At 45.1% G+C, this 27,788-nt stretch overlaps 1 protein-coding gene across 2 annotated transcripts in view; it reads right to left on the reverse strand.

Annotated features, from left to right (window-relative positions):
* LOC119966513 (leucine-rich repeat-containing protein 37A3-like) overlaps nucleotides 1-27,788 on the reverse strand; it is a 194,650-nt gene that overhangs the window by 144,926 nt on the left and 21,936 nt on the right. The window contains exon 2 of one of the 2 annotated variants that reach the window (XM_038798327.1): nucleotides 10,163-10,234. The exons of the other annotated variant lie outside the window; for it this stretch is intronic. Coding sequence (XP_038654255.1) covers nucleotides 10,163-10,234 — 72 coding nt within the window. The remainder of the gene's footprint in view (nucleotides 1-10,162; nucleotides 10,235-27,788) is intronic. 2 annotated transcript variants of the gene reach the window in all.

Genomic DNA, 27,788 nt, shown 5'->3' on the forward strand with positions numbered 1-27,788 from the left:
GATGATGTCGTCCGCGTACACACGAACCCCTTCAATGCCTTCCATCATCGACTCCATGATGTGACGGAATATCTCCAATGCCGAGAGGATGCCAAATGACATGCGATTGGAGCAGTATCTGCCAAAAGGCGTGTTGAAGGTGCAGAGCCTTCTGCTGGACTCTTCCAGCTGGATTTGCCAAAATCCCTGTGATGCATCTAATTTGGTGAAGAAGCGCATGTGTGCCATCTCACTCATGAGTTCCTCCCGCTTCGGAATGGGGTAGTGTTCCCACATGATATTCTTATTGAGATCCTTGGGATCAATGCAGATGTGTAGGTCCCCCGAAGGTTTCTTTACGCACACCATTGAGCTGAACCAGTCAGTCGGTTCGGTGACCTTGGATATGCTGCCTTTTTGCTGAAGATCCTTGAGCTGTGCCTTCAGGCGCTCTCTCAGTGGAGCAGGGACTCGTCGTGGTGCATGGACCATGGGCTTGGAATCAGGTCGTAGCAGAATCTTGTATCAATACGGCAGCGTGCCCATCCTGTTGAACACATCTGGATACTGGGCAAGGATGTCGTCGATGCCGGCCTGAAGATCCACATGGGTGGATGTTGTGGTGTAAACCCTTTGAATGAGGTTCAGCTGCTTGCAGGCATGCGCACCTAGTAGATATACCCTGTCCAGCTTAACAATTTCAAAGCGTAACCGTGCTTGTGTGAGTCGGTTGGATAGAACAAAGAACAAAGAAAATTACAGCACAGGAACAGGCCCTTCGGCCCTCCCAGCCTGCACCGATCCAGATCCACGTGCAGATGGCAGGATCCCAGTGCCATGATGGCATTCCCGTTGTAATCCAGGAGGCTGCAGGCAGCTGGAAGGACCGTGGAGGACTTGTTAATGCGTCTGAAGTCTGCCTGTGAGAGGAGGTTGGCAGAGGCATGTGTCCAGCTTGAACTGGATGGGCAGTGGTTGACCTTCATCACTGCTCGCCATTCGTCCTCGGAATCCACAGCTAGGATTGATTGGACTTGCGATGTGCCTTGTGTGGCATATTCACACTTGATAATAATGCCCACACAGTAGGCGTTGTCCAGACATTCATCATCTGGATCCGTTGCACTGCCGGGATCAGAATCCTGGAGGCGTTGTTGCACACTCCGGATGCGCCGTCGGAATTGGGAGCCCTGGCTCCTGACTGGTGGTGCAGATCTGCACAGGGCTGCATAGTGGTCTGGCTTCCTGCAGTTTAAACAGAGTCTGCCTCTTGCAGGACAGTGTTTCTTTAAATGGGCGGTGCCACAGTTCCAGCACATCATGACGTCGGCGTCCTGACGCTTCATGCGTCATTGCACATGCGTAGTGCGGTTCTCAGATGTCTGCACCTGCGCAGTACGAGTTTCGGCCGCTTCGTTATCCCGTTCGCATCGCGCATGCGTCGGGCCCCGGGAAGAGCGCGCAAAATGGCCGCTTTCGTAAATGTTGAGGTGCTGCTTCTGGGAGATGGCCTGCACACTCCGCCTTGTGGGAGGCTAGTTTATCATTTTCTGCCGTTCTGTACTGGGAATAGCCATTTTTAGCGTGCTCATGCACTGTTCATGTTTCAATCGCGACTGGCAGGGTCATATGCTTGATCTTCAGTAACTGCTCTCTCAGAGGATCAGAGTGAACTCCAAAAACGATTTGGTCTCTGATCATGGAGTCAGTGATATCACCAAAGTTGACGGATTGTGCCAGCAGTCTAAGGTTAGTTAAATATGACTTGAAGGATGTGTCTTTACCTTGCAATCGTTCCTTGAATATGTAGCGCTCGAAGATTTTGTTGGTGTCCACCTCACAGTGGCTGTCAAACTTGTCCAGGATGGTCTGAAAATTTGTCCTGTCCTGGTCTCCGGCGAAATAAAAGGAGTTGAATATTTCCAAGGCGTGATCACCAGCTGTGGTGAGGAGAAGAGCTATCTTCCGTGCATCAGACGGACCATTGAGGTCTGATGCCTCGACGCAAAGCTGAAATTTCTGCTTGAATGTCCGCCAGTTGGCACTGAGATTGCTGGAGGTCCTGAGCTGATGAGGAACCTGAATCTTTTCGATTGTGCCCCTATACATTCGCTGGTCATCACGGATCTTGCTGAGTTGAACTAACTAGATTGACCAGACTCCTGGTATCATGTTGTGTATGTAATTTGGAATAACACAAGCTGCCACTTGATGCAGTTTTGAGTAAAAGATGCTCCAGACTTTGAAGTGAGTTCAATGTGTTTAATTGAACTATTAGCACAGTTCTCAATGAGTTCAACTCTCTGCTAATCTAAATGTAGTAACTCAGTCTAACTGAACCAGCCTTGCTCGAAGCCATGTGCTGGGGTGTGATGCCGAGGATACACCCTGAATTTGAATTGGTTTTGGAGCAGGCAAGGAGATGGATTAGGAGTTTGCCCCTGTCCACTCTGAGCTTTGTAACTCTGATCAAGGAATTTTAAAAATGAACACAAAATGGCAAACTTACAGCTTCTTGGTCAAGCCTTCGCCCCTCGATGTTGTGCTGAGCTTTGTCGGAAACCAAGATCAAGCTATCCCACTCTCTGTCATTCTGGTGTGCTCCATGTGCCGATCCAATAACCGCTTGAAAGTTCCTAAAGTGTCCGACTCCACTATCACAGCAGGCAGTCCATTCCACACCCTAACCACTCTCTGAGTAAAGAACCTACCTCGGATATCCCTCCTATATCTCCCACCCTGAATCTTATAGTTATGCCCCCTTGTAACAGCTACATCCACCCGAGGAAATAGTCTCTGAACGTCAACTCTATCTATCCCCCTCATCATCTTATAAACCTATATCAAGTCGCCTCTCATCCTCCTTCGCTCCAATGAGAAAAGCCCTAGCTCCCTCAAATCCCCTCCAATCCAGGCAGCATCCTGGTAAATCTCCTTTGCACCCTTTCCAATGCTTCCACACCCTAGTAGTAATACTAAAAGAAATAAAACGGGAAGTAAAAACATAAATGGTAAGCGACGCGGCAGCTTGTTACATAAAGATATGGGTTCAACGACAAGGAAAATTAGGAGAAAAATTAAGAGGAAATATAATTTGGGAGAGGTTACTGATCGAGGTGTTAAGATTCAAAACAGAGGTATAAAAGCCAACATAAGTGTACTTTACCTGAATGCTCGTAGTATTCGGAATAAGGTGAATGAGTTGATGGCGCAAATCATCGTGAATGACTATGATTTAGTGGCCATTACTGAAACATGGTTAAAGGATGGTCACGACTGGGAGTTAAATATCCAAGGGTATCAAACTATTTGGAAGGACAGAGTGGATGGTAAGGGAGGTGGTGTAGCTCTGTTATTTAAGGATGACATCCGGGCAATAGTAAGGGAATGACATCGGTGCTATGGAGGATAAGGTTGAATCCATTTGGGTGGAAATCAGGAATAGTAAGGCAAAAAAGTCACTGATAGGAGTAGTCTATAGGCCACCAAATAGTAACATTATGGTGGGGCAGGCAATAAACAAAGAAATAACTGATGCATGTAGAAATGGTACAGCAGTTATCATGGGGATTTTAATCTACATGTCGATTGGTCTAACCAGGTCGGTCAAGGCAGCCTTGAGGAGGAGTTTATAGAAAGTATCCACGATAGTTTCCTAGAACAGTATATAATGGAACCTATGAGAGAACAAGCGGTCCTAGATCTGGTCCTGTGTAATGAGACAGGATTGATTAATGATCTCATAGTTAGGGATCCTCTCGGAAGGAGCGATCACAATATGGTGGAATTTAAAATACAGATGGAGGGTGAGAAGCTAAAATCAACCACTAGTGTTTTGTGCTCAAACAAAGGAGATTACAATGGGATGAGAGAAGAACTAGCTAAGGTAAACTGGGAGCAAAGACCTTATGGTGGAACAATTGAGGAACAGTGGAGAACCTTCCAAGCGATTTTTCACAGTGCTCAGCAAAGGTTTATACCAACAAAAAGGAAGGACGGTAGAAAGAGGAAAAATCGACCGTGGATATCTAAGGAAATGAGGAAGAGTATCAAATTGAAGGAAAAAGCAGACAACGTGGCAAAGATTAGTGGGAGACAAGAGGACTGGAAAATCTTTAGGGGGCAACAGAAAGCTACTAAAAAAGCTATAAAGAAGAGTAAGATAGATTATGAGAGTAAACTTGCTCAGAATATAAAAAGAGAGAGTAAAAGTTTCTACAAACATATAAAACAAAAAAGAGTGGCTAGGGTAAATATTTGTCCTTTAGAGGATGAGAAGGGAGATTTAATAATGGGAGATGAGGAAATCGCTGAGGAACTGAACAGGTTTTTTGGGTCGGTCTTCACAGTGGAAGACACAAATAACAAGCCAGTGACTGATAGAAATGAGGCTATGACAGGTGAGGAGCTGGAGATGATTGTTATCACTAAGGAGGTAGTGATGGGCAAGATAATGGGGCTAAAGGTAGACAAGTCTCCTGGCCCTGATGGAATGCATCCCAGAGTGCAGAAAGAGATGGCTAGGGAAATTGCAAATGCACTAGTGCTAATTTACCAAAATCTACTAGACTCTGGGGTGGTCATGGCGGATTGGAAATTAGCAAACGTGACACCACTGTTTAAAAAAAGTAGGTAAGTAGAAAGTGGGTAATTATAGGCCAGAGAGCTTAACTTCGGTAGTAGGGAAGATGATGGAATCTATCATCAAAGATGAAATAGCGAGGCATCTGGAGGGAAGTTGTCCCATTGGGCAGACGCAGCATGGGTTTATAAAGAGCAGGTTGTGCCTAACTAATTTAGTGGAATATTTTGAGGACATTACCAGAGCGGTAGATAATGGGGAGCCAATGGATGTGGTATATCTGGATTTCCAGAAACCTTTGACAAGGTGCCACACAAAAGGTTGCTGCATAAAATAAAGATGCATGGCATTAAGGGTAAAGTAGTAGCATGGATAGAGGATCGGTTAATTGATAGAAAGCAAAGAGTGGGGATTAATGGGTGTTTCTCTGGTTCGCAATCGGTAGCTAGTGGTGTCCCTCAGGGATCAGTGTTGGGCCCACAATTGTTCACAATTTACATAGAAGATTTGGAGTTGGGGACCAAGTGCAATGTGTTCAAGTTTGCAGACGACACTAAGATGAGTGGTAAAGCAAAAAGTGCAGAGGATATTGGAAGTCTGCAGAGGGATTTGGATCGGTTAAGTGAATGAGCTTGGGTCTGGCAGATAGAATACAATGTTGACAAATGTGAGGTTATCCATTTTGGTAGGAATAACAGCAAAAGGGATTATTATTTAAATGATAAAATATTAAAACATGCTGCTGTGCAGAGAGACCTGGATGTGCTCGTGCATGAGTCGCAAAAAGTTGGTTTACATGTGCAACAGGTGATTAAGAAAGCTAATGGAATTTTGTCCTTCATTGTTAGAGGGATGGAGTGTAAGACTAGGGAGGTTATGCTGCAATTGTATAAGGTGTTAGTGTGGCCACACCTGGAGTATTGTCTTCAGTTTTGGTCTCCTTACCTGAGAAAGGACGTACTGGCGCTGGAGGGTGTGCAGAGGAGATTCACTAGGTTAATCCCAGAGCTGAAGGGGTTGGATTACGAGGAGAGGTTGAGTAGACTGGGATTGTACTCATTGGAATTTAGAAGGATGAGGGGGATCTTATAGAACATATAGAATTATGAAGGGAATAGATAGGATAGAATAGGGCAGGTTGTTTCCACTGGCTGGTGAAAGCCGAACTAGGGGGCATAGCCTCAAAATAAGGGGAAGTAGATTTAGGACTGAGTTTAGGAGGAACTTCTTCACCCAAAGGGTTGTGAATCTATGGAATTCCTTGCCCATTGAAGTAGTTGAGGCTCCTTCATTAAATGTTTTTAAGACAAGGATAGATAGTTTTTTGAAGAATAAAGGGATTAAGGGCTATGGTGTTCGGGCCGGAAAGTGGAGCTGAGTCCACAAAAGATCAGCCATGATCTTATTGAATGGAGGAGCAGGCTGAAGGGGCCATATGGCCTACTCCTGGTCCTAGTTCTTATGTTCTTATGTTCTTCCTATAATGAGGTGACCAGACTGTACACAATACTCCAAACGTGGTCTCACCAGGGTCCTGTACAGTTGCAGCATAACCCCATGGCTCTTAAACTCAAGCCCCCTGGTAATAAACGCGAAAACACTATAGGTTTTCTTCACGGCTCTACCCACTTGAATGGCAACCTTCAGAGATCTGTGGATATGAACCCCAAGATCTCTCTGTTCCTGCTTACTTCCGCCATAAAATTCCCGTTCATCCTTTTCCTCACCTATATTACTGCTGAAAAAACCGTGTGATTATGTCACCTCAACATCCATTTTCGCCAAAGGTCTCCATGCTGCCTCCCATCCTTTATAAACTTATTTGTCCAACACACAGGTGCTTTAAAATGGCTCACACCCAGCTATGTTAGTTCCTCGACTCCCATTGCATTAGTTAAAATCCTCATCTGAAAAAGTCTTAAATTCCTTGCACCACCTTTAAAATCTCAAAAAAGCCCATCTTCTCATACAAGCTGCTAATTCTTGTACTCTGATTTAGCAGCCACAGCTTTACTCTTTCTGTCTACTTATTTTCTTTTTCTTCCCTCAATTAAATCACTTTTCAATGTTTTTTTAATTAAAGGGGTTTACATTATTATTTAAACCTTAGGGGCGGCATGGTAGCACAGTGGTTGGCGCTGTTGCTTCACAGCGCCACGGTCCCAGCTTCGATTCCCACTTGGGTCACTGTCTGTACGTAGTCTGCACGTTCTCCCTGTGTCTGCATGTGTTTTCTCCGTGTGCTCCAGTTTCCTCCCACAAGTCCCAAAAGACGTGCTTGTTTGGTGAATTGGACATTCGGAATTCTCCCTCTGTGTACCCGAACAGGCGCCGGAATGTGGCGACCAGGGGATTTTCACAGTAACTTCATTGCAGTATTAATGTAAGCCTACTTGTGACAATAATAAAGATCATCATTATACAAATGCTGGCCTTTTGTTCGAAAGCGAAATAGATCAACCAGTTCACTGAACTAAAAACACTAAAATGTTTATCGATACGGAAATAAATGAAATTTGACTTGAGAAAAGTACATGATTGTAGAATTAGCAACAAAGTGACTGTGAAGGCAAAAATAAAATGAAGAGGTTAAGTGAGGCATGATTCAATATTTTTAAACTGCACGAAAAATACAGAAGGGAAGACATTTTCAGTGGATGCGTATCATGAAGTTTGGGGAACTCAGGGCTTCCTGCATGGGGTGCTGAAGCATCTGTAATGTTCTGCACACTCTTCTCCAAGAGAAATTATGTTTAAACATTTTGAGATGACTGCAATCTCTACAAACTGTAAAACTTAATTCCCATCTGTGCTTTACTCTCAGGTTGAACCAAGCAGTTTCAAGCCTCAGCATTCTATTCAAATCACAGCTAAGCATCCAACTCCATATTCTCTCCGTCACGAAGATGCTGCATTGCTACCTCAGTAACATTTACTAGTTCCAGCCCTCTCAGCCTGCCTGTCTTTGAAACGGCTTTGTTACTTCCACGATTTACTTGCAAAATTGTTCCACCTTGTTGGATGAGAAATATCACTGCTGCTCTAGAACAGCTTTACTAGAGGCATGGGGTAGAGAGGGGATGATTCTGGTGGACATGTCTTCAGCACCACATCACTGCCCAAAGCTTTATCCATATCCAATATCCTCAGCATCACGTGAAATTAAATTGATTGATACAAATAAAGTCCATGGTAATAACTCAGTGTTTTAAAATATTAATCAAGGTGTTTTATTAACCTCAACTCTCATACAGAGAGTTGGTGTTCATGTTATCAAGCTGACAATCAGGTAAAAGTAGGGAACAAATAGAACTTAACCTACATATGAAGGTACAGATTAGGAGATGGACTAGGGCATTCAGCCTCTCGAGCTTGTACAACATCATAGCTAATCTAATTGTGGCCTCAATTCCACATCTTGCCTCTTCCTGATTGAAAGATTCTTGACCAACAAGGGAGTCAAAGATCATCTATCTCTGCCGTAATCATTTTCAACTGTGCTGCCTCCACCATTCTTTGGGAAAGAAAGTTCCAAAGATTCACGACCTTCAAAGAAAAAAAAAACTCTTTTCCAACTTAAATGGGAGACCCTTATTTTTAAATTGCGTCTCCCAGTTCTAGTCTCTCCCCCAAGGGAAAACATCCTTGCACATTCATCCTGCCAAGTCTCCACAAGATCTTATATATTTCAATAAGATCACCTCACATTCTTCTAAACTCCAATAGGTATAGGCCCAGCCTGTCCAACGTTTCCTCATTAGATAGACCCACCATCAGAGATATCAGGCGAGTGAGCCTTCTCTGATCTGATCTAAACACACTTATATCCGTTCTTCTTACCAACAAAACATCCCTACTTTTATAATACATTCTCCTTTCAATAAGTGACAATACTCCATTGGCTTTTCAAATCACTTGCTGCACATATGTACTAAAGTTTGTGAGTTCATGTACCAGAACACCAAGATTCCTCCATACCTCAAGAGTTGCAATCTGTCTCCATTCAAATATCAGTTGACTAGTAGTAGAGGCCCAGGCCACTGCACTGGGGCCACAGGGACACAAGTTCAAATCCCACCATGGTAGCTGGTGGAATTTGCATTCAGTTAATAAATCTGGAATATAAAATTAGTCTCAGTAATGGTGACTATGGAGCTATCGTCGTTGTAAAAACCCACCTGGTTCACTAGTGCCCTTTGGGAAGGAAATCTGCCATCCTTACCCAGTCTGGCCCACCTGTGACTCCAGACCCACAGCAATGTGGTTGACTCTTAACTGCCCTCTGAAATGGCCTCGCGAATCACTTAGTTCAAAGGCAATTAGGGATAGGAAACAAATGTTGACCTCGGCAGCCAGGCCCACATCCCATTAAATTATTATTTTTATTATTCTTTCTGCCAAAATGCCAAATTCACATTTTCACATTCTACTCCCCTACTCACTTAATCTATCTGTGTTCCTTTGTAGACTCCTTGGGCTGGATTCCCCGCCAGTGGGATTCTCCGTTGCATTGGCAGTGCTCCCATGCCTGAGGGTTTCCCGGCAATGTGAGGTGGCCACAATGGGAAATCGAAGAACAGCACTTTCACATGTTCCCCTTCATCCATGATGCTTGCTATTTCTTCTCCAATAAATTAGTCAAACATAATTTGCCTTTGACAAAACCACGTTAACTCTGCTTTTTCTAAGTGTCATGCTATAATTTCCTTAATAATAGATTCCTGCAAATTCCGAGTAGCTTCCTGCTTTCTGTCTCCCCAATTTGTTGAATAGAGCAGTACATTCACTATTTTCCAACCTGATGAGACCTTCCAGAATCTAGTGAATTCTGGAAAATTACAACCAATGCATCTACTATCTCAGAAGCAACTTCTTTTAAGGCTTCAGCAGGGAGCTGGGGACCTATCAAGTTTTGTTCTAATAATTCATTCAGCACCCTTCCCCTGGTTATTGTAATTGCTTGGAGTTCCTCCCTCCCTTTCACCTCCTGATTCCCAATTATTTCTGGGATGTTATCTGTATCCTCTACAATGAAGACAGACATAAATATTTTCAATTCATCGCCATTTCCTTATCTTTCATTATTAATTCCCCATTCTCACTCTCTAGGAGGCCAACACTCTACCTTACTTAATCAGTTCCTTTTCAAATACCTGTATAAACTTTGTAAGAAGTCTTACAACACCAGGTTAAAGTCCAACAGGTTTGTTTCATACCTCTCCATTCACCTGAGGAAGGAGCAGTGCTCCGAAAGCTCGTGTTTGAAACAAACCTGTTGGACTTTAACCTGGTGTTGTAAGACTTCTTACTGTGCTCATCCCAGTCCAACGCCGGCATCTCCACATCATGTATAAACTTTGTATTTTTAGTTAGCTTTCTCTCATATTGTAATTCCTCCCTCCTCATTAATCTTAACCATATTTTGCTGATCTTTATTATACTCTGTCCATTGTTATGCCCCTCACTCACCTTTGCAAAATTACACGCCTTTTCTTTCAATTCAATTTGATAATGCCTTTACTTCATTACTGAGCCATGAATGGTGCCAAATGACATGGGCTAAATAATTTTACTATTAATGGAACTCACAAGTATACTCACAGATATTCTGTACTCGGATAAAATAACCAGTTGTCTTTCCATATAAATGAAACGTTGTTATCTCGAAAATCCCTAAAGTGAAAATAAATACCGTAAAATATTACAGCCCAGACCAAACATACTGAATAAAAGTGTTTTGAAGAATTTACTGGCTTAATTTATTACATTTCTCATATGTCACAAATCTCAAAGTTATCTTTTCACAAAGCTATTCTACTCCTTATAAAACATGCCTTACTGGGTTCCATCACACTCCGTGTTGGAATAATTCTACAGCATGTGCATGACATCACTGCCAAGTTCTCCACCCAGAAGCAAGCCTTACTGGCAGACTTGACCTCCAGTCAGCTGGGGAAGTCCAGAGGGACACCTCGCACAGAGCCAAGCCTCAGAGTTCCACGGTCTCAGTGTCTGGGGGAGGGGGAAGAATATTGGAGAGCTGGTGGGTGGGGAGATTGGAAGGATCAACAGCAATGCCTGTCCTAACTTTCTTTCTTGGACCTGGCCTATTTATTTTAATGCACAATTCCTTTAAATGCCACACATACAGTATCTTGAAAAGGGCCAATAAGTGGACAGTCTAATGCTGCCAGGTTGCCATGCAGCTGTACACATGTGCAGCTTAGACAGAATGTTTGTCAGTAGTGAAAAAGGGTTGTTTAATCATGGCGAAAATTGGTCAGACAGGCATTGTGGTTGGAGACAGGCTGGGCTCAGCAACCCCCATGGAGGCTGGATACCAACTCCTCACCAATAAGGCACTCTACGACAGAATGTCACAAGCCATCGGTGGATACATATCCTGCAACCAGAACGGGGAAGTCTCACCCTCCACTCTGCTCCACTTTTAACAGTGAGTCCAGTCCAGGATGAAATACCAGCGCCTTTAGGATTTCTTTGTCTTGACAGCTGTGCAAACTGCTCACAATTGCTTTAACTCTCAATTCCCATACTGTATGAAAATGGCGATTCATCTACCTCTAAAATCTGCTGTTCCACTTTAAATTCGGCATGGCCACATTGACTCTAACCAACTTTTACAGGTGCACCACAGAAAGCATCCTATTTGGCTGCATCACAGCCTGGTATGGCAACTGCTCGGCCCAAGACCACAAGAAACTTCACAGAGTCCATCACACAAACCTGCCTCCCATCCATTGACTCTATCTACACCCCCCGCTGCCTGGGGAAAGCAGGCAGCATAATCAAAGACCCCTCCCACCTGGCTTACTCACTCTTCCAACTTCTTCCATTGGGCAGAAGATACGAAAGTCTGAGAACGTGCACGAACAGATTCAGAAACAGCTTCTTCCCTGCTGTTACTAAACTCCTAAACGACCCTCTTATGGAGTGATCTGTTCCATACTACACTCCTGTATACTTCGCCCCTGCTGGTGTCTAGATATTTGCATTGTGTACCTTGTGTTGCCCTATTACCTATTTTCTTTTCATGCACTAAATTATCTGTTTGAGCTGTACGCAGAAAAATACTTTTCATTTTAACTTGGTACATGTGACAATAAACAAATCCAATCCAATCCAATATAGTTAATGCAATTGTCTCTTTAACTCCAAACATTTTCCCAAATGTTTGTACTAAAACGGGGAAAGTGATCGAAGATTATGTGTGGTTTAATTGTAATGGCGAGGCTTCACCATCAGTGGTATGGTAAGCGCTGTAGCTATTAGTGAGGAGTGATGTCATTTTGTTTCAGGCAGAGGTGGATAGGAAGGTGAGGGAGGAATGGCATCAGTTGATAGAGGTGATTTAGGAAGTGGTTGGGAGGTATGCGGAGGACACAGATCTGGGTCTTCCAGTGAGGAGAAAGGAGTTACAGGTGAGGCTTGATCTTCTGTCTATGGGGAAGGTGGTTCGGCAGCTGAGAAGGACAAGGGGGGTCATTTATGAGCATGGGGAGAAGGCCAGACGCATGTTGGCGGGTCAGCCCCACAGGCAAGCAGCGGCGTGAAAGATAGGTCGGATCAGTGATGGGACGGGTGGGGGCAGCACGGTAGCGCAGTGGGTTAGCCCCCCTGCCTCACGGCGCTGAGGTCCCAGGTTCGATTCTGGCTCTGGGCACTGTCCGTGTGGAGTTTGCACATTATCCCCGTGTTTGCGTGGGTTTCACCCCCCCAACCCAAAGATGTGCAGGGTAGGTGGATTGGACACACTAAATTGCCCCTTAATTAGAAAAAATTAATTGGGTACTCTACATTTTATTTTAAAAAAGAGATGTGACAGGTGAGCTGGTGGTGGCGCCAAAGCAGGTGAACAAGGATTTTGAAGAGTTTTATAGGGGCCTGTATAGGTCAGGGCCGCCGGATGATGCACCGGATATGTGGGAGTTTGTGGGGTGATTGGAATGTTCGGAGATAGAAGAGGGCAAGATTGGAGGAAGTCAGTGGGAGTGGAAGGAGTTCAAGTAGCGATTGGGAAGATGCACACAGGTAAGGCATTGGGCCCGGACAGTTTTCACTTGGAATCTTATAAAACGTCTAAGGATAAGTTGGCAAGCTGTTGGTAGAAATGTTTGAGAACGCAATGGTTAGGGAGACCTTGACGAAAACGATGGGTCAGGCATCCATTTCATTGTTGCTTAAAAAGGATAAAGAGCGGTGGATGTTGATGCTGGCAAAGGTGTTGGCGTTGAGGTTGGAGGAGTGCGTGGGAAGGATCAGGCGGGGTTCGTTAGGGTAGGCAGTTGCCATCGAATGTGCGGCGACTGCTGAATTTGGTGCTTTTTCCAGCAGAAGGAAGAGAGTTGGAAGTGGTGGTGTTATTGGATGCAGAGAAGGCATTGATTGGGTGGAGTGGAGCTATCTATTTGCAGTGTTGGAGAAGTTGGGATTGGGCCCAGGTTTGTGGCCTGGGTGAAATTGTTGTATAACGATCCGGTGGGCGAATGTGCGAACGAATGATATGAATTCAGGGTACATTCCGCTGTATTGGGGAACAAGGCAGGGATGCCCCATGTCCCCCCTTCTGTTTGTGCTGGTGACAGAGCCCTTGGCCATTGTGCCAAGATGCTCGGATTTATGGAAGTGGGGGTGGGCACAGGGCATCCCTGTACACATATGATCTGGTGTTATTTATTTCAGACCCAAGCTCTTCGATGTCGGACATAATGGGCCTGCTGAAGAGAGTTAGGGCGTTTTCAGGATACAAGTCTAATTTGGGGTAGAAGCAAGTATTTTGTGGGTTCTTCTCCAGGGGTTGGGGGGGGTTGCCGTTTCAGGTGGCAACAACCAATTTCAGTTATTCAGAGGTGCAAGTGACCCGGGATTGGGTGCAGTTCATAAGCTGAACTTTACAAGTCTGGTTGGGAGGATGAAAGCAGACTTATTGAGGTGGGACAGTCTTCACCTGCCATTGGCAGGTTGGGTGCAGGCAGTTAAGATTAATATTTTGCTGTGGTTTTTATTATTTCAATGCCTGCCAGTCTTTTTGCTGAAGTCTTTTTTAAGGAGGTGGCCAAATTGGTTTTGTCATTTGTTTGGACAGTGAAGGTAGTCAGGATAAGGAAGGTGGTACTTCAGAGGGCCAGCAGTTGGGGGACGGGGGGTGGGCACGCATACATGGGGAGAACATGCAGACTCTGCACAGACAGTGACCCAAGCAGGAATCAAACCCAGGAGCCTAGCGCTGTGAAGCAACATTGCTAACCACAGTGGTACCATGCCACCCTGGTGAGGATGGAGGCGGATTCTTGCAGGGGTTCGGCGGCACTACTTCCGTTTACTCCAGGGAAGTATTCGAGAAGTCCTGTGATGGTTGCCACGTTGAAGATTTGAAGGCAGTTTCAGCAGCACTTTAGGTTGAGAGCAGAGTCGAGGCTGATGCTGAGCCGGGGAGGGTGGTTACGAGATTTCCGAGATGGGAAGGAAGAGGGGTGAAGGTGATTAAGGATTTATTTTTGGAGGGGCGGTTCACAAGCTTGGAGAGGTTGAGGGGGAAGTTTGGATTTCCACATGCGGAGGGATTTTGGTATATGCAGGTGCGGAACTTTGCTAAAAAGGTTTTCCCGACCTTTCTGATAGCACATGGTTCCTCATTGTTGGAGGAGGAGGTGCTGTCAGCAATGGGTTGGAGGATGGGGTCATCTTGGCGATTTATAGGAGAATTGTGGAGGAGGATAAGGTACCTAAGGCGGGGGTTAGGCAAAGTGGGAGGAGGAATTGAGGATGGCACTGGAGGAGGGCTGTGGTGTGATGTGCTGAGGAGGGTAAATGCCTCAACCTCGTGCACGATGCTGGGGTTAATACAGTTGAAGGTAGTAAACAGGGCCCATTTGATGAAGTCAAGGATGAGCTGGCTGTGTGAGGGGGTAGAGGATACTTGCGAACGGTGTGGGAGGGGCCCGTCTAATCATTTGCACATGCTCTGTTCCTGTCCAAAGTTGGAGAAATTTTGGGGGTTGTTCCTGCATGTGGATTTGGATCCGGGTCCCCTGGGAGTCATATTCGGGGTATCGGACCCGCTGGTGTTGCAGATGGGAGCGGGGGCAGGTGTATTAGCCTTTGCCTTGTCGATCGCTCAGAGGCGGGTTGTGTTGGGATGGAGGTCAGCTTCTCCAACCTGTGCCTCATCGAGGCTGGAGGATCTAATGGAGTGTTCCTACATCTTGATAAGATAAAATATGCCCCAAGAGGGAAAAATGGGCTTCTTCTGCACTGGAACTTCTATGTGGCCAGCACGGTAGCATAGTGGTTAGCACAGTTGCTTCACAGCTCCAGGGTCCCAGGTTCGATTCCCTGCTGGGTCACGGTCTGTGTGGAGTCTGCACGTTCTCCCAGTGTCTGCGTGGGTTTCCTCCAAGTGCTCCGGTTTCCTCCCACAATCCACATTTATCAGCAAATTTCAAGACCGCATTCATTGGTAAATAAAAGCTAAAATGGTTCCACCAATAATTCCTGAAGTGTACTATTTCCAACCCTTTGCAGTTCAGCACAGCTTCCATTAATCCTAACTCTATGTTGCTTACCTTGCATTTATATAGTGTCTTTAAGATAGATGTGTCCCAAAATGGAGGCATTAAAAAGGGGGTGAAAATACTCGAGACAGGAATCAGAGAAGTGTGCAAGGGGGAGGCAATATTGAAGATTTGAAGAAAAATAGGGCGAGGTGAGAGACCATGAAAGAATTTGAAATGAAGGGTGAGAATTTTACAATGAAAGCATCTGGGGAGTGGGATCCAATCCAGCTCAGCAAACAAGATGTGGTGTGAGAGACTTGGTGCAAGTTAGAATACAGGCAGCAGGACTTTGGATGAACTAAATCTATGGAGAATGCTGCTACATTTCCTCTTGCATCATGTAACTGATTTTTTTAACAAGTCTTTTGTGAATGTTTCATTGAATACCTTCTGAAATTGTGTATCCATAACATCAACTGCAATCCCTTCAGTGATCCTTTCAATCACATACTCCTTCAAATGACTATTAGATTTATCTTCAGAAAATGAAGCAGTCCATGGCTGTGTGCAGAAACACCTGGACAACAGCCAAGCTTGGACCGCTAAGTAGCAAGTGACAGTCATACCACACAGGTTACTTCACATGGACTGCAGACGTTCAAGAAAGTGGTCCGTGATTAACTGATTAAGGACAAGCGCAGATGGACCATAAAATGCAGGTCTTGCCGGCAACACACACACACATCTTGGGAATGTTTTTTTTTTTTTAAACGACTTGCTCTTAACAAATCTATGCTCGTTGTCTTTGCTTAGCTTATGCACATCTACATGCTCACTAATTTTATCTCAATTATGGATTTGGTTTTAACTTTGCCCGTCTCCAAAACCACAGAAGGAAATCTTGAGCCTCTCCTGGTCTGGACTCTGTCCACTCTTGAGGTCACCCCAATTCTCCTCCGAAACCATATGCCAGACTGCCAGGGGTTTAGCCAGAGGTGGCCTTCTGCCACCTAATATTCCATTCATGATCACCAGGCAGCCGCACTTCATACCAGGTTTGACTGGGAAACGGATGGAGCCAATACATTCAGGGATGCTAGAGCTTTCCTAATTGTTGAGCGTTTGTCTGGCAAGTGAAAAATGGCTTCCCCTCTCCCTTAATCCGAATGGCTCCTCCTCAAAATTAAATCTCTCAACTCTGAATACAGAGGCAACAGTGTAGTGGTATTGTCGTTAAGTAATCCAGAGACCCCGGCTAATGATCTGGGTTCAAATCCCACCATGGTAGATGGTGAAATTTGAATTCAATAAAAAATCTGGAATTACAAATCTGATGATAACCATGAAGCCATCACCGATTGTTGTAAAAAAAAATCTGGTTTGCTAACGTCCTTCAGATAAGGAAATCTGTCATCTTTATCTGGTCTGGCCTACATGTGACTCCAGACCCACAGCCGGGGTCTCTGGATTACTTAGCGACACTCGCACTCCACCATTGCCTCTGTATTCAGAGTTGAGAGATTTAATTTTGAGGAGGAGCCATTAGGATAGGCAACAAATGCTGGCTCAACCAGTGACACTCACATCCCATGAATGGATAAAAATAACCATTCAACAAGGAGAAAACTATTCACAATGTATCAATCCAATGGCTAGAGTCTGCATTATATTTCGGAATTTTTATTTCAGATATTATCCTCAGTGTTCTCTTGCATTTTACAAACTATTTATATTTACTTATTAGGATACTTTTCAAATATCAGGCTAATTTCAGTTGGAACAGAAATCCCAGAGTCACTTCATTTTAGCTCATGATTTTTCCACAATTTTAGATGGTGCCAAAATAAACACGCACGAACACATGCCAGTAATGCTTCCTTAACTGCACTGTATGTGAAGTCATTTTTTTTGTAAATTACTTTCATAGCTGACAAATTTGGAGAGAAAAAAAGATACTAACACAGCTAGGTCACATGTTGTGGATAGCTCAGAAAGTTGGACATTTGTCATGAGCAAGAATGAAATACAGCAGGACTGAATGTGTATGAGAACTAAGGTTGGCCATAGCCTATTGGAATATTGCTAAAGCCTCAGATAATAAAAACTGTTAAACACAAGGGTGCCATAAGTTTCCAAATTGACGAAGTGCTCTTTAGTTGCCAAGACTGTACAGATAACAGCCCCAGTATAAGAAGTGATGTACGAGGGTCACAAGGCTCGAGGAAGCCTTGGCTTTATGGATGGGTCAAATCTACAACTTGGCAATATTATGATGGGTGGAAGTCAGTGATAGGTCGAGTACAATTCAATAAGAGTACAATTCAATAATTTTTACAAAAAGATGTAAGAAGGCGATTAAAATGAGAGGCACAAAAGACTTCGGAGAGAAATCATGGAATTCAAGAGATACTCAAGAGGACCAGGGATGCGGAAAGTGAGTGAGTATAAACAAGATGGCATAACATTCAATTGTAGCTTGAAAACTATTACCCCAGACATAGAGTCCTGCATTTTTTTTTAATTCATTCATGGGACATGTCCATTGCCAGCTGGGCCAGCATTTATTACACATTCCTAATTGCCCTTTAGGGGGGCAGTTAAGAGCCAACCACATTGCTGTGGGTCTGGAGTCACATGTAGGCCAGAACAGGTAAGGATAGCAGATTTCCTTCGCTAAAAGGACATTAGTGAACCAGATGGGTTTTTACAACAATCGACAATGGTTTCATGGTCATCATTAGACTTTTAATTCCAGACTTTTACTGAATTCAAATTTCACTATCAGCGGTGGCGGGATTTGGACACGGGTCCCCTGGGTTTTTGGTTTACTAGTCCAGTGACTAATACCACTATGCCAATGCCTATGTGAGGCCATCTGCGTTTTAAAATTTAATTTGTATTTTTGGGGAAACTCTAACGAAAACAGAAATTGAACAGAAGAAAAGGGAACAAAGGGGAAAAGAACAGGTAAACATAACAAGGAACCAGAGCCTCCCGCTTTCTAAGAACACAAAAATAAACTGAGGTTTGGAAACCAAAAGTTCTGGGAAACTGAAACTATTTAAAAGATATAAAAGAGAAAACCAGTCCAAGCTGGATAGCAATAGTTGATGCACAAGCACTACAAGCAAGCTGACGGTGAGAGTCCATATCTAGAAGCTAAGAATTCATTATTACAGCTGTTTCCTTAACTGGAAGATGACACTGGTGCGTCAACCCCATCCAGACTGAGCTGAGCAGGTACTGCAGACATGGTATTTGTGATGGAAGGCCATGACCGTGGAACTCGGGTTGTTTGTGCATTGCTGTCAGCTGGGAATCAGTAGCTCAGAGAAGGAAAGGAGCTGAAATATCTCATGAGGAAAACAGCTGGAAGGACTCTGACCTGAGTGTGATCTCCAAAATCTGAGTGGACAAAGATATGTCTTAGATGTATCTACCAGTTAATGTGCAATTTATAGTTCACTTTGACTATAATTTTTCTGATAATTCATATTAATACTGGATGTTAGAGTAGAGAATAGAGAGCATTTAGTGTCTGCTTTGCTGAATCATGCAAAGTAAAAATTCTTCAGTTTTAAACTGCGGTATCTTTTTTTTTATAAATGTTTTTATTCAGTTTTCATATTTTATATTGAACAAATTACAAATTGTTAGGAGAGAAAAAGAACAAAAAAAAAAAAAAAAAAAAAAAAAAAAAAACAACAAACAAACACGCAAAAATTAACATACATATTTACAGGTAAGCATCTTCGTAGTAGTAACTGCGCCCGCCCCCCCCCCCCCCCCAACATGTTTATTTAGTTTGGTTTTGGGCCTTAGCTAGCCATCGAACCCCCGTACCGAACCTGTAGCCCCTCCCGCTACCTTCCCCCGACTATTCTTCCTCTTGTACATTGGCCACAAATAGGTCCCGGAACAGTTGCATGAATGGCTCCCACGTTCTGTGGAAGCCGTCGTCCGACCCTCGGATGGCAAATTTGATTTTCTCCATTTGGAGAGATTCCGAGAGGTCGGACAGCCAGTCCGCAGCTCTGGGCGGTGCTGCTGACCGCCAGCCAAACAGGATTCTACGGCGGGCGATCAGGGAGGCAAAGGCAAGGGCGTCCGCCCTCCTCCCCAGGAATAGATCTGGCTGTTCTGAAACCCCGAAGACCGCCACTATCGGGCATGGCTCCACCCTCACTCCCACCACTTTGGACATAACCTCGAAGAAGGCTGTCCAGTACTCCACGAGTCTGGGGCAAGACCAGAACATGTGGGCGTGGTTGGCCGGGCCTCTTTGGCACCGTTCACATCTGTCTTCCACCTCCGGGAAGAACCTACTCATACGGGTTCTTGTTAAGTGGGCTCTATGTACCACTTTTAGTTGCGTCAGGCTGAGCCTTGCGCACGTGGAGGTGGAGTTGACCCTATGCAGTGCTTCGCTCCAGAGTCCCCACCCTATCTCCATCCCCAGGTCGTCCTCCCATTTCCTTCTTGTTGCGTCCAGTACGGTGTCGTCCCTATCTACCAGTCGGTCATACATGTCACTACAGTTCCCTTTCTCTAGGATACTTGCGTCCAGTAGGTCTTCCAGTAGTGTCTGTCGTGGCGGTTGTGGGTACGTCCTTGTCTCCTTTCGTAGGAAGTTTTTGAGCTGCAGGTACCGTAGCTCGTTCCCCCCAGCTAGCTGAAACTTCTCTGTCAGTTCGTCCAGTGTTGCGATCCTGTCGTCCGTGTATAGGTCCCTGACTGTCAGTGTCCCCCCGTCCTGCCTCCACCTTTTGAAGGTGGCGTCAGTCAGTGCTGGTGTGAACCTATGGTTGTTGCAGATGGGAGCCCTGTTCGACATTTTGGTCAGGCCAAGTTGCTGCCGCAGTTGGTTCCAGGATTGGAGGGTGGCTGTCACCACTGGGCTGCTGGAGTGTTTTTTGGGTGGGGATGGGAGTGCTGCCGTGGCGAGGGCCCGGAGGGAGGTTCCCATGCAGGAGGCCTCCTCCGCACGCACCCACTAAACTGCGGTATCTTGAGGCTTTAACAAATAACAGGGATTTTGTATTTCTTCAATTTTTTTTTTTTAGTTACTGATCTATACCAAGATGGTAACACTTGTGCTGAATAAAAGTTTAATAACTGCACCAATACTGGTCAACGTCAAAACATTGGCTATCAGGGTTTATCAAAATCTAACAAAGGATTGGATAGGCAATATGGCACAGAAATAGGCCACTTGGTCCAAGCACGATCAACATCCTGGGGGTTACCAGTGACCAGAAACTGAACTGGACTAGCCATATAAATATTGTGGCTACAAGATGTCAGAAACTGGGAACTCTGCAGACAGCGACTCACCTCCTAACTCCCCAAAGCCTGTCAACCAGCTACAAGTCACAAGTCAGGAGTGCAATGGAATCCTCTCTATTTGCCTGGATTAGCGCAGCTCCAACAACACTCAAGAAGCTCTACACCATACAGGACAAAGCTGATTGGCACCCCTCCCGCAAACATTCACTTCCTCCATCAACACACGGTAGCAGCAGTATATACGATCTACAAGATGCACTGCAGTAACTGACCATGGCTCCTTAGACACCACCTTTCATACCTGTGACCTCTAACACCTACAAGGACAAAGGTACCAGATGCATGAGAACGCCACCACCACCTGCAACATCCCTTCCAAGACACACGCAACCTAACTTGGAACTATTATCGTCGTTTCTCCACTGTCACTAGGTCAGAATCATAGTACTCGCTTCCTGTGTGCACCTACACCACATGGGCCACAGCATTTCAAGAAAATGATTCACAAATCACCTTCAGGAGCAATTAGGATGTGCTATAAATGCTGGCACAGCCAGTGACACCCACATCCCGTGAAAGAATAAAAACTCGACGCTGGAATTTATGATGTACATGAGCCTCCGTCCATCTTTTCGCATGTAAATCGACTATTGTAACTATCGTCATGGGAATGTCCCTTTAAGAAATGTTTGTCTTCTCAAATGGCTGCAGTGATGTCATTGTGTGGTGGAGCTGGACTGTGGCTCTAGTTTTTACTTTTGTTTTGAGCTGGAAGCTATTTGGGGCTTTGAGTTTTACTTTTGGTTTAAGACGGTTGGAAGCTGGATTCAGACAAAAGACGGCTTCTCTGGTCTCTCTGCATGTTAACGGGTGTCTCCAGATCACTTGATAACTTCAAAGTAATACCTGTTTTCTGTAAGGAATTCAAACCTACTATTTTGTGAAAAAAGGGTGTTTTGATATACAGCTGTTGTTACTTGGGTAAAAACAGTAAAGGGAAGTTATTAAGGGTTAAATATAGAGTACTGTAGCTGTGTGGGGTATTTATGTTTGTAGTTGATAAAATGCTTACAGTGTGTGTTTATAAAATGTTAACTGAATTTGTAGAATAAACTTTGTTTTTGATATAAAGTGCTCAAGGCCTTCTGTTCAATACAACCTGGAAAGTAGGCCCCTGTGCTCCTCATAGCCTAAATCCATAAACAGTTGTAGGTCAGGTGAACTCCATGATATTCTACTCCCTGATTAAAACTCTGGCCCATAACAAATTAGGGGCTCGTCCGGGATAAAAGTCTATCTTTTGTGATTGGGTTGGCTTAGTGAACGTAAAGACAGTGAGGGGTGAGCATATTTGTGTTTGCTTTTCAGGTGTGGTATTCCAGTTTAGGTAGGGGGTGTGTTGTGGACAATGGCTCTTTCAAAGGCTCAGAGGTTTTTGGGGGTGGAGAAGGTCGTACGCAGTACCTTACGAACAGAGACTAAAAAAAGGCTTTTAGATTTGGCAAAAACATTGCAGTTAACATTACCTGACAAAATAAGAGGTAATTGCTGTGGTAGCTGAGCATTTAAAACTGCCTAAGACACACTCAGACTCATTGGAAATGGAAAGAATTCAGTCACAGATCAAGCAACTTGAACATGAAAAAAAATTAAAGCAGCTTGAATACAAAATGAGGGAAAAAGAAAGAACTGCCCTCGCAGAACAAAAAGAGACAGAAAGTTAGATACAGATCAGAGAAAAAGAAAAAAAAGAGAGAAAAAGATAGAGAGGAAAAATAAAAGGAGAGAGAAGGGGAAAAAAAGAGAGATTTTGAACTTCAGAAAATGGCCATGAAACATGACAGTCAGTTAAAATTGGCGGATGCAAGGAGAAACGTACAGTTTGAGGGTAGTGAGTGTTGGGGGGCATTTTCTGATACTGAATTATGGTATAAATTATAGGTGGCTCTGCAACTACATTTTTGCTCCTATGTTACTTTTGAATAGTTCTGCTGAGACAAAAGGTACTCATTGGAAGTGCGGCATAGTCAAAGGCTTAGTGGGGATCTACTTAAATATGTCCAAACATTGCCACGGTTTAATGAGAAGGATGGAGAAGCCTTTTTCATTTCATTTGAGAAGGTAGCTAAACAAATGAAATGGCCACAGGATATGTGGGTATTACTGATTAAAACAAAGTTGGTAGGTAGAGCCAGTGAAGTGTTTGCATCACTATCAGAGGAGGTATCTGGGACTATTGAGGAGGTGAAAAAATTACATCTTGGGTGCAGATAAACAGTGCCTGAAGCCTACAGACAAAGGTTTCGGAATTTAAGGAAAGAACTCGGTCAAACGTACATGGAGTTTGAAAGGATCAAACAGAGTAATTTTGATAAGTGGATAAGAGCTTTGAAAATAGACAAAATGTATGCAGCTCTGAGAAAAATTATATTTTTGGAGGAGTTTAAAAATTAAATTCCTGATGTAGTGAGAACTCATGTGGAAGAGCAGAGGGTTAAAACTGCGAGATTAGCAGCAGAAATGGCAGATGATTACGAATTAGTTCAGTGTTTTTCAAACTTTTTTTCTGGGGACCCATTTTTACCAACTGGCCAACCTCCGTGACCCACGCCGGCCGACCTTCGCGACCCACACCAGCCGACCTTCGCGACCCACCATTTTCTCTTACCTTGTTTGCTGCTGACAAAATGAGGAATCACAATCGCGCCCAAAGCATGTGATGGCAACGTTCAGGGGCGGTGACCTGCTCTCTGCCTCCCTCAAGCAGGAAGATTACATAGAATTTTTTTTTCATCTACTGCGTCTCCGATTGTGCAAATTTGCGGTTTTCATCCGTAGCAGCCGGCTTTGATATTCAATTTTTAATTTATTTTTTGTAAATTGTAACAATGTTGTTGCACAGTATGTTTTAATCAAAGAGACCAAAGCCCATGTCATCGTTAGACTATTCAGATTCTTCCCGTTGCTTCTCTACCTTTTTCTCTTCAGCAGCTGGGGCATTCGGTGGAAACAACTGCTGCAGCAGCTGGGGCACTGCTACTAGCACCAACATTGCAGATCAGACTATTGATGTCGATATTAGCCAATGCCTTGGCAAAGACTAGGCCAGAAAGGCTCAATGGTCACACCAGCTGTTTTAATCAGGGCCTTGAGTTTGTCTTCGGTGACAGTGACCTCACCATTGTGCAGGATGAGCGCGTTGTAGAGACAGACGAGTGTGGGTGGTTCCGATGGTGCTAGTTGCCAGGGGGAAACTGGGCCTTAGCTTCATTCAGCAAAACCAAGCACTTCCGAACCGGGCAAAGCGAGCAGCAGCCGGATTTTAACTATGCCGGCTGCAGGCGGCCTTTTTACCATATAAAATAAATGCGGCCGAACTGCATATGCGTGCCTTCGCATCGGTGAGCACTTTGTTTTATGGTAAAAAGGCTGCTCGCAGCCGGCATAGTCAAAAGCCGGCTGCTGTGGCTGTTGCACGCGGATTTGCACAATCGGGAGCGCCACGATGGATGGCTCCGCGACCCTCTCGACACACGTCCACGACCCACCCGTGGGACGCGCCCCTGACTTTGAAGCTCACTGAATTAGTTCATAAATCAAAGTTTGGTTTCTGACATCAGCTTCCGTCTGTGAGGGATAGAAACTGGGGAAGAGAGAAATACTCAAGTGGTAAAGGTAAAGGGAATCTGATGGGAGATAATAAGGAGTGTACCTCAGATTAAAAAACAAATCCATCTGCATTACTGCCTCAATGTCTTTCCACTTTATGGCAGTCTCCTGACTGTACCCTCTGGGCTGACAATCAGATAGGATTGAGGTTGCTCATCATCCTTGCTGATGATAATCCTTTATTCGTTCATGGCACGTGGGCATCGCAGACTGGACCAGCAATTATTGTTCTGGGTCTGGAGCACATGAAGGCTAGACCACGTAATGATAACAGATTTCCTTCCCTGAAGGACATTAGTGAAGCCGATGGATTTTTACGACAATCAACACGGGCTTCATGGTCATCTTTAGACTTTTAATTCCAGATTTTTTTTTATTGAATTCAAATTTTACCATCTAGTGGGATTCGAACCCTTGTCCCCATAGCATTTTCCTGGGTCTCTGGCTTACTAATCCAGTGACAATACAGCTACTGCCTCTCTCTCATTCTTTAATCCAGACCTTGCCATCCTTTTGTAGGTGAAGCAAATATTTGGTGCAGTGGTTTTTATTCTAGACGGAAGCCTGCTTCTGTCTGTAAAATTGCTCTCTTGCTTGCACGTTCTGACAATTCTTGGTTTCCAACCCTGATGTCAGCCTTTTTGTCAAGATTGGAGGTTGTGTGCAGAATTTCCTGCCCAGAGGTTCAGATAAGGCCAGGCCACATTCTAACAGCTAGGTTAGCAGTGATACAGAAAAGTCCTCATTCTTTTTTAAGACGACAGAGACAGTGCAGACCTCTCTTTCAGCCTCCGGATTTGACTATGGATATCTCGCGTAGCTGGAATGGTGATGGAAGCTGGATGTGGTGGCGAAGGGTACAAAGTACTCATTTGAAAATTGTGGGCCATTATCAGATACAATCTTTTGCAGCATGTCGTGACTCGCAAATTCTCTTTCAATGCCTTAACTACTGCCTCTGTGTTAGTCATATATCGTTGCCATCTCAAAAGTAACAGAGTACTATCAGGAATAATTTGCTGTTGAAGGCAAATAGTCAATGTACAGCCTCTCCCAGCCTTGTTGGGAATGTGCAATAAGGTTCTCTCTTTGCTCCCGCCTTTGCAGTGCACACACTTGACAGGTTGCTACGGTGTCTTCAGTTGTCTTGGAAATGCCTGGCCACCAGACAGTGGATTGGGCTTGTGCCCTGCACTTGGTGATGCCCAGGTGGTCTTGGTCTATTGTTTGTAGGATCTCCGGTCGAAGGGAGATTGGGGTGACTAGCTGCTCATTGCAGACCAGGAGCTCATCTATGACCATTGTGTTTTTGATTTTGGGACCAAGCTTTCATGATAGCACCACTTGGTCTCTGTTATGGCCACCCCTATTGGAAGTAATGATGGATGCAGACACACTCCTCATCATACATTTGTTTGTGATAAATCTGTTGTAGTTTACTCCATCAAAATTCAAGAAAACGTTTTTTCAATGAAAGTTAAATAGTTGTAACAAAAAAATTAGAATAGGTCTTTGAACTTATTTTCTTATCTACTTCTAAACTTTTAATTAAGCAAAATCCATGCACACAGCTCAAATGCTACTTATTAAAGTTAACACTCAGTGGCTTACAGGTTTATTCAAAGTCCTTGGGAGAAAAGTTTTCAGAAGTCAGTCTGAGAAACACATCTCCTTTCCTCAGAAACCAGTGCAATACTCCAAAGGGGGAACAGATTTATTCAAAGTCCTTGGGAGAGAAGCTTTCAGAAGTCAGTTTGAGAAACACATCTCCTTTCCTCAGAAACCAGAGCAATACTCCAAAGGGGAAACAAAAAAACAACAGACACAGGGCAGGGCAGAAAAACTAAACTAAAAAAAACAGACCCAGCCTCTGTGATGAATGACATCACAGCCTGCCCAGCTGTTGACCCACTTAATCACAGCTTCAGCAGACATGTTCCCAAAAGGGAACAAAGTCCCTGAACGAGCGCGTTTAGCCGCCTGTTTCCCGGCACTCGCACTGAATAAGGAGCCTGAACGGGGAATGCGCGGCCAAGGTTACATGTAGCCCTGTTTTATACTGTGGGGAGCTCCACTTGCCGGAACTCCCCATTGCCGCGAGAGATCGGGACGCCATTTCCAAGGTCCCCCAAAACAATCCCTTCCCCAAACAGCCTGAAAGCAATACGGAAGAGTCCCCGGCCACGAGGTATACCACGAGTCCGGTGGTGGCGGCTACCCTCAAGATTTGGGGGCAGTGGAGGCGACATAGGGGAGAAGTGGGGGGCTCGATGGATGCTCCGTTAAGGGGGAACCATAGGTTCGTCCCGGGGAACATTGATGGGGGATTTCAGAGTTGGCACAGAGCAGGCATCAGACAGCTGAGGGACCTGTTTATTGATGGGAGGTTTGCGAGCCTGGGGGAGTTGGAGGAGAAATTTGGGCTCCCCCCGGGGAACATGTTCAGGTATCTGCAGGTAAAGGCATTTGCTAGGCGGCAGGTGGAGGGATTCCCTTCGCTTCCTGCGAGGGGGGTGAGCGACAGGGTGCTTTCGGGGGTCTGGGTCGGAGAGGGGAAGATATCTGATATCTACAAGGTTATGCAGGAGGCGGAGGAGGCATCAGTAGAGGAGCTGAAAGCTAAATGGGAGGGGGAACTGGGGGAACAGATCGAAGACGGGACATGGGCTGATTCGAAGACGGGACATGGGCTGATGCTCTGGAGAGGGTTAATTCTTCCTCCTCGTGTGCGCGGCTTAGCCTCATCCAATTCAAGGTGCTGCACCGGGCCCACATGACTGGGATGAGTAGGTTCTTTGGGGATGAAGACAGGTGTGTCAGGTGCTCGGGGAGTCCAGCGAACCATGCCCATATGTTCTGGGCATGCCCGGCACTGGAGGAGTTCTGGAAGGGGGTGGCGAGGACGGTGTCGAGGGTGGTGGGATCCAGGGTCAAGCCAGGATGGGGACTCGCGATTCTTGGGGTTGGGGTGGAGCCGGGAGTGCAGGAGGCGAAAGAGGCCGGTGTGCTGGCCTTTGCGTCCCTAGTAGCCCGGCGAAGGATCTTGCTACAATGGAAGGATGCGAGACCCCCAAGCGTGGAGACCTGGATCAATGACATGGCGGGTTTCATTAAGCTCGAGAAGGTCAAATTCGCCCTGAGAGGGGCGGTACAAGGGTTCTTTAGGCGGTGGCAACCTTTTCTCGACTTTCTGGCTCAACGATAGGGTACTGGGACAGAAGCAGCAGCAACCCGGGGGGGAGCGGGGGAAGGGGGAGGGAAGGGGGGGGGGGGGGCGGACAATGACTATGTTTGTTTAATTAATTTTAATTTATTTTTAAGTTCTTTTGTTGTTCATTGGGGTTGGGGGGTGGGGGGATGGGATACATATGGTCTGGGGGTGTTACAGTTATTATGGGTTATTTTGTTGCATTTCATTGTTTGTCGTTATGTTTTATATTTTCTGTAAAAAATTCCAATAAAAATTATATTTAAAAAAAAAAGAAGAGTCCCCGGCCACCTCCCGCGCTCCCCCAACACGCTGAGCAACCCTGGTCCGATCGCGCACAAAAAATGCTAGCTTGGCACCCAGGTGCCAGGATACTCCTCCGAGTGCCGTTCCATCTGGTTCCCGTTTGTGAGTGGGTGAGGCCTGCCATCCGGGGGTATGTGGAACACAACGAGACAGGGGAAGTTACAGCCACCGAGGTCTGAGGTGATGGGGTTGAATCCCAAAGCTACAGGAACCTCAGGAATCTGCACATTGAGTAAGGCTTACT

The sequence above is a fragment of the Scyliorhinus canicula genome, chromosome 5 (assembly GCF_902713615.1).
Source record: "Scyliorhinus canicula chromosome 5, sScyCan1.1, whole genome shotgun sequence".
In the NCBI taxonomy this organism is placed as follows: Eukaryota; Metazoa; Chordata; class Chondrichthyes; order Carcharhiniformes; family Scyliorhinidae; genus Scyliorhinus; species Scyliorhinus canicula.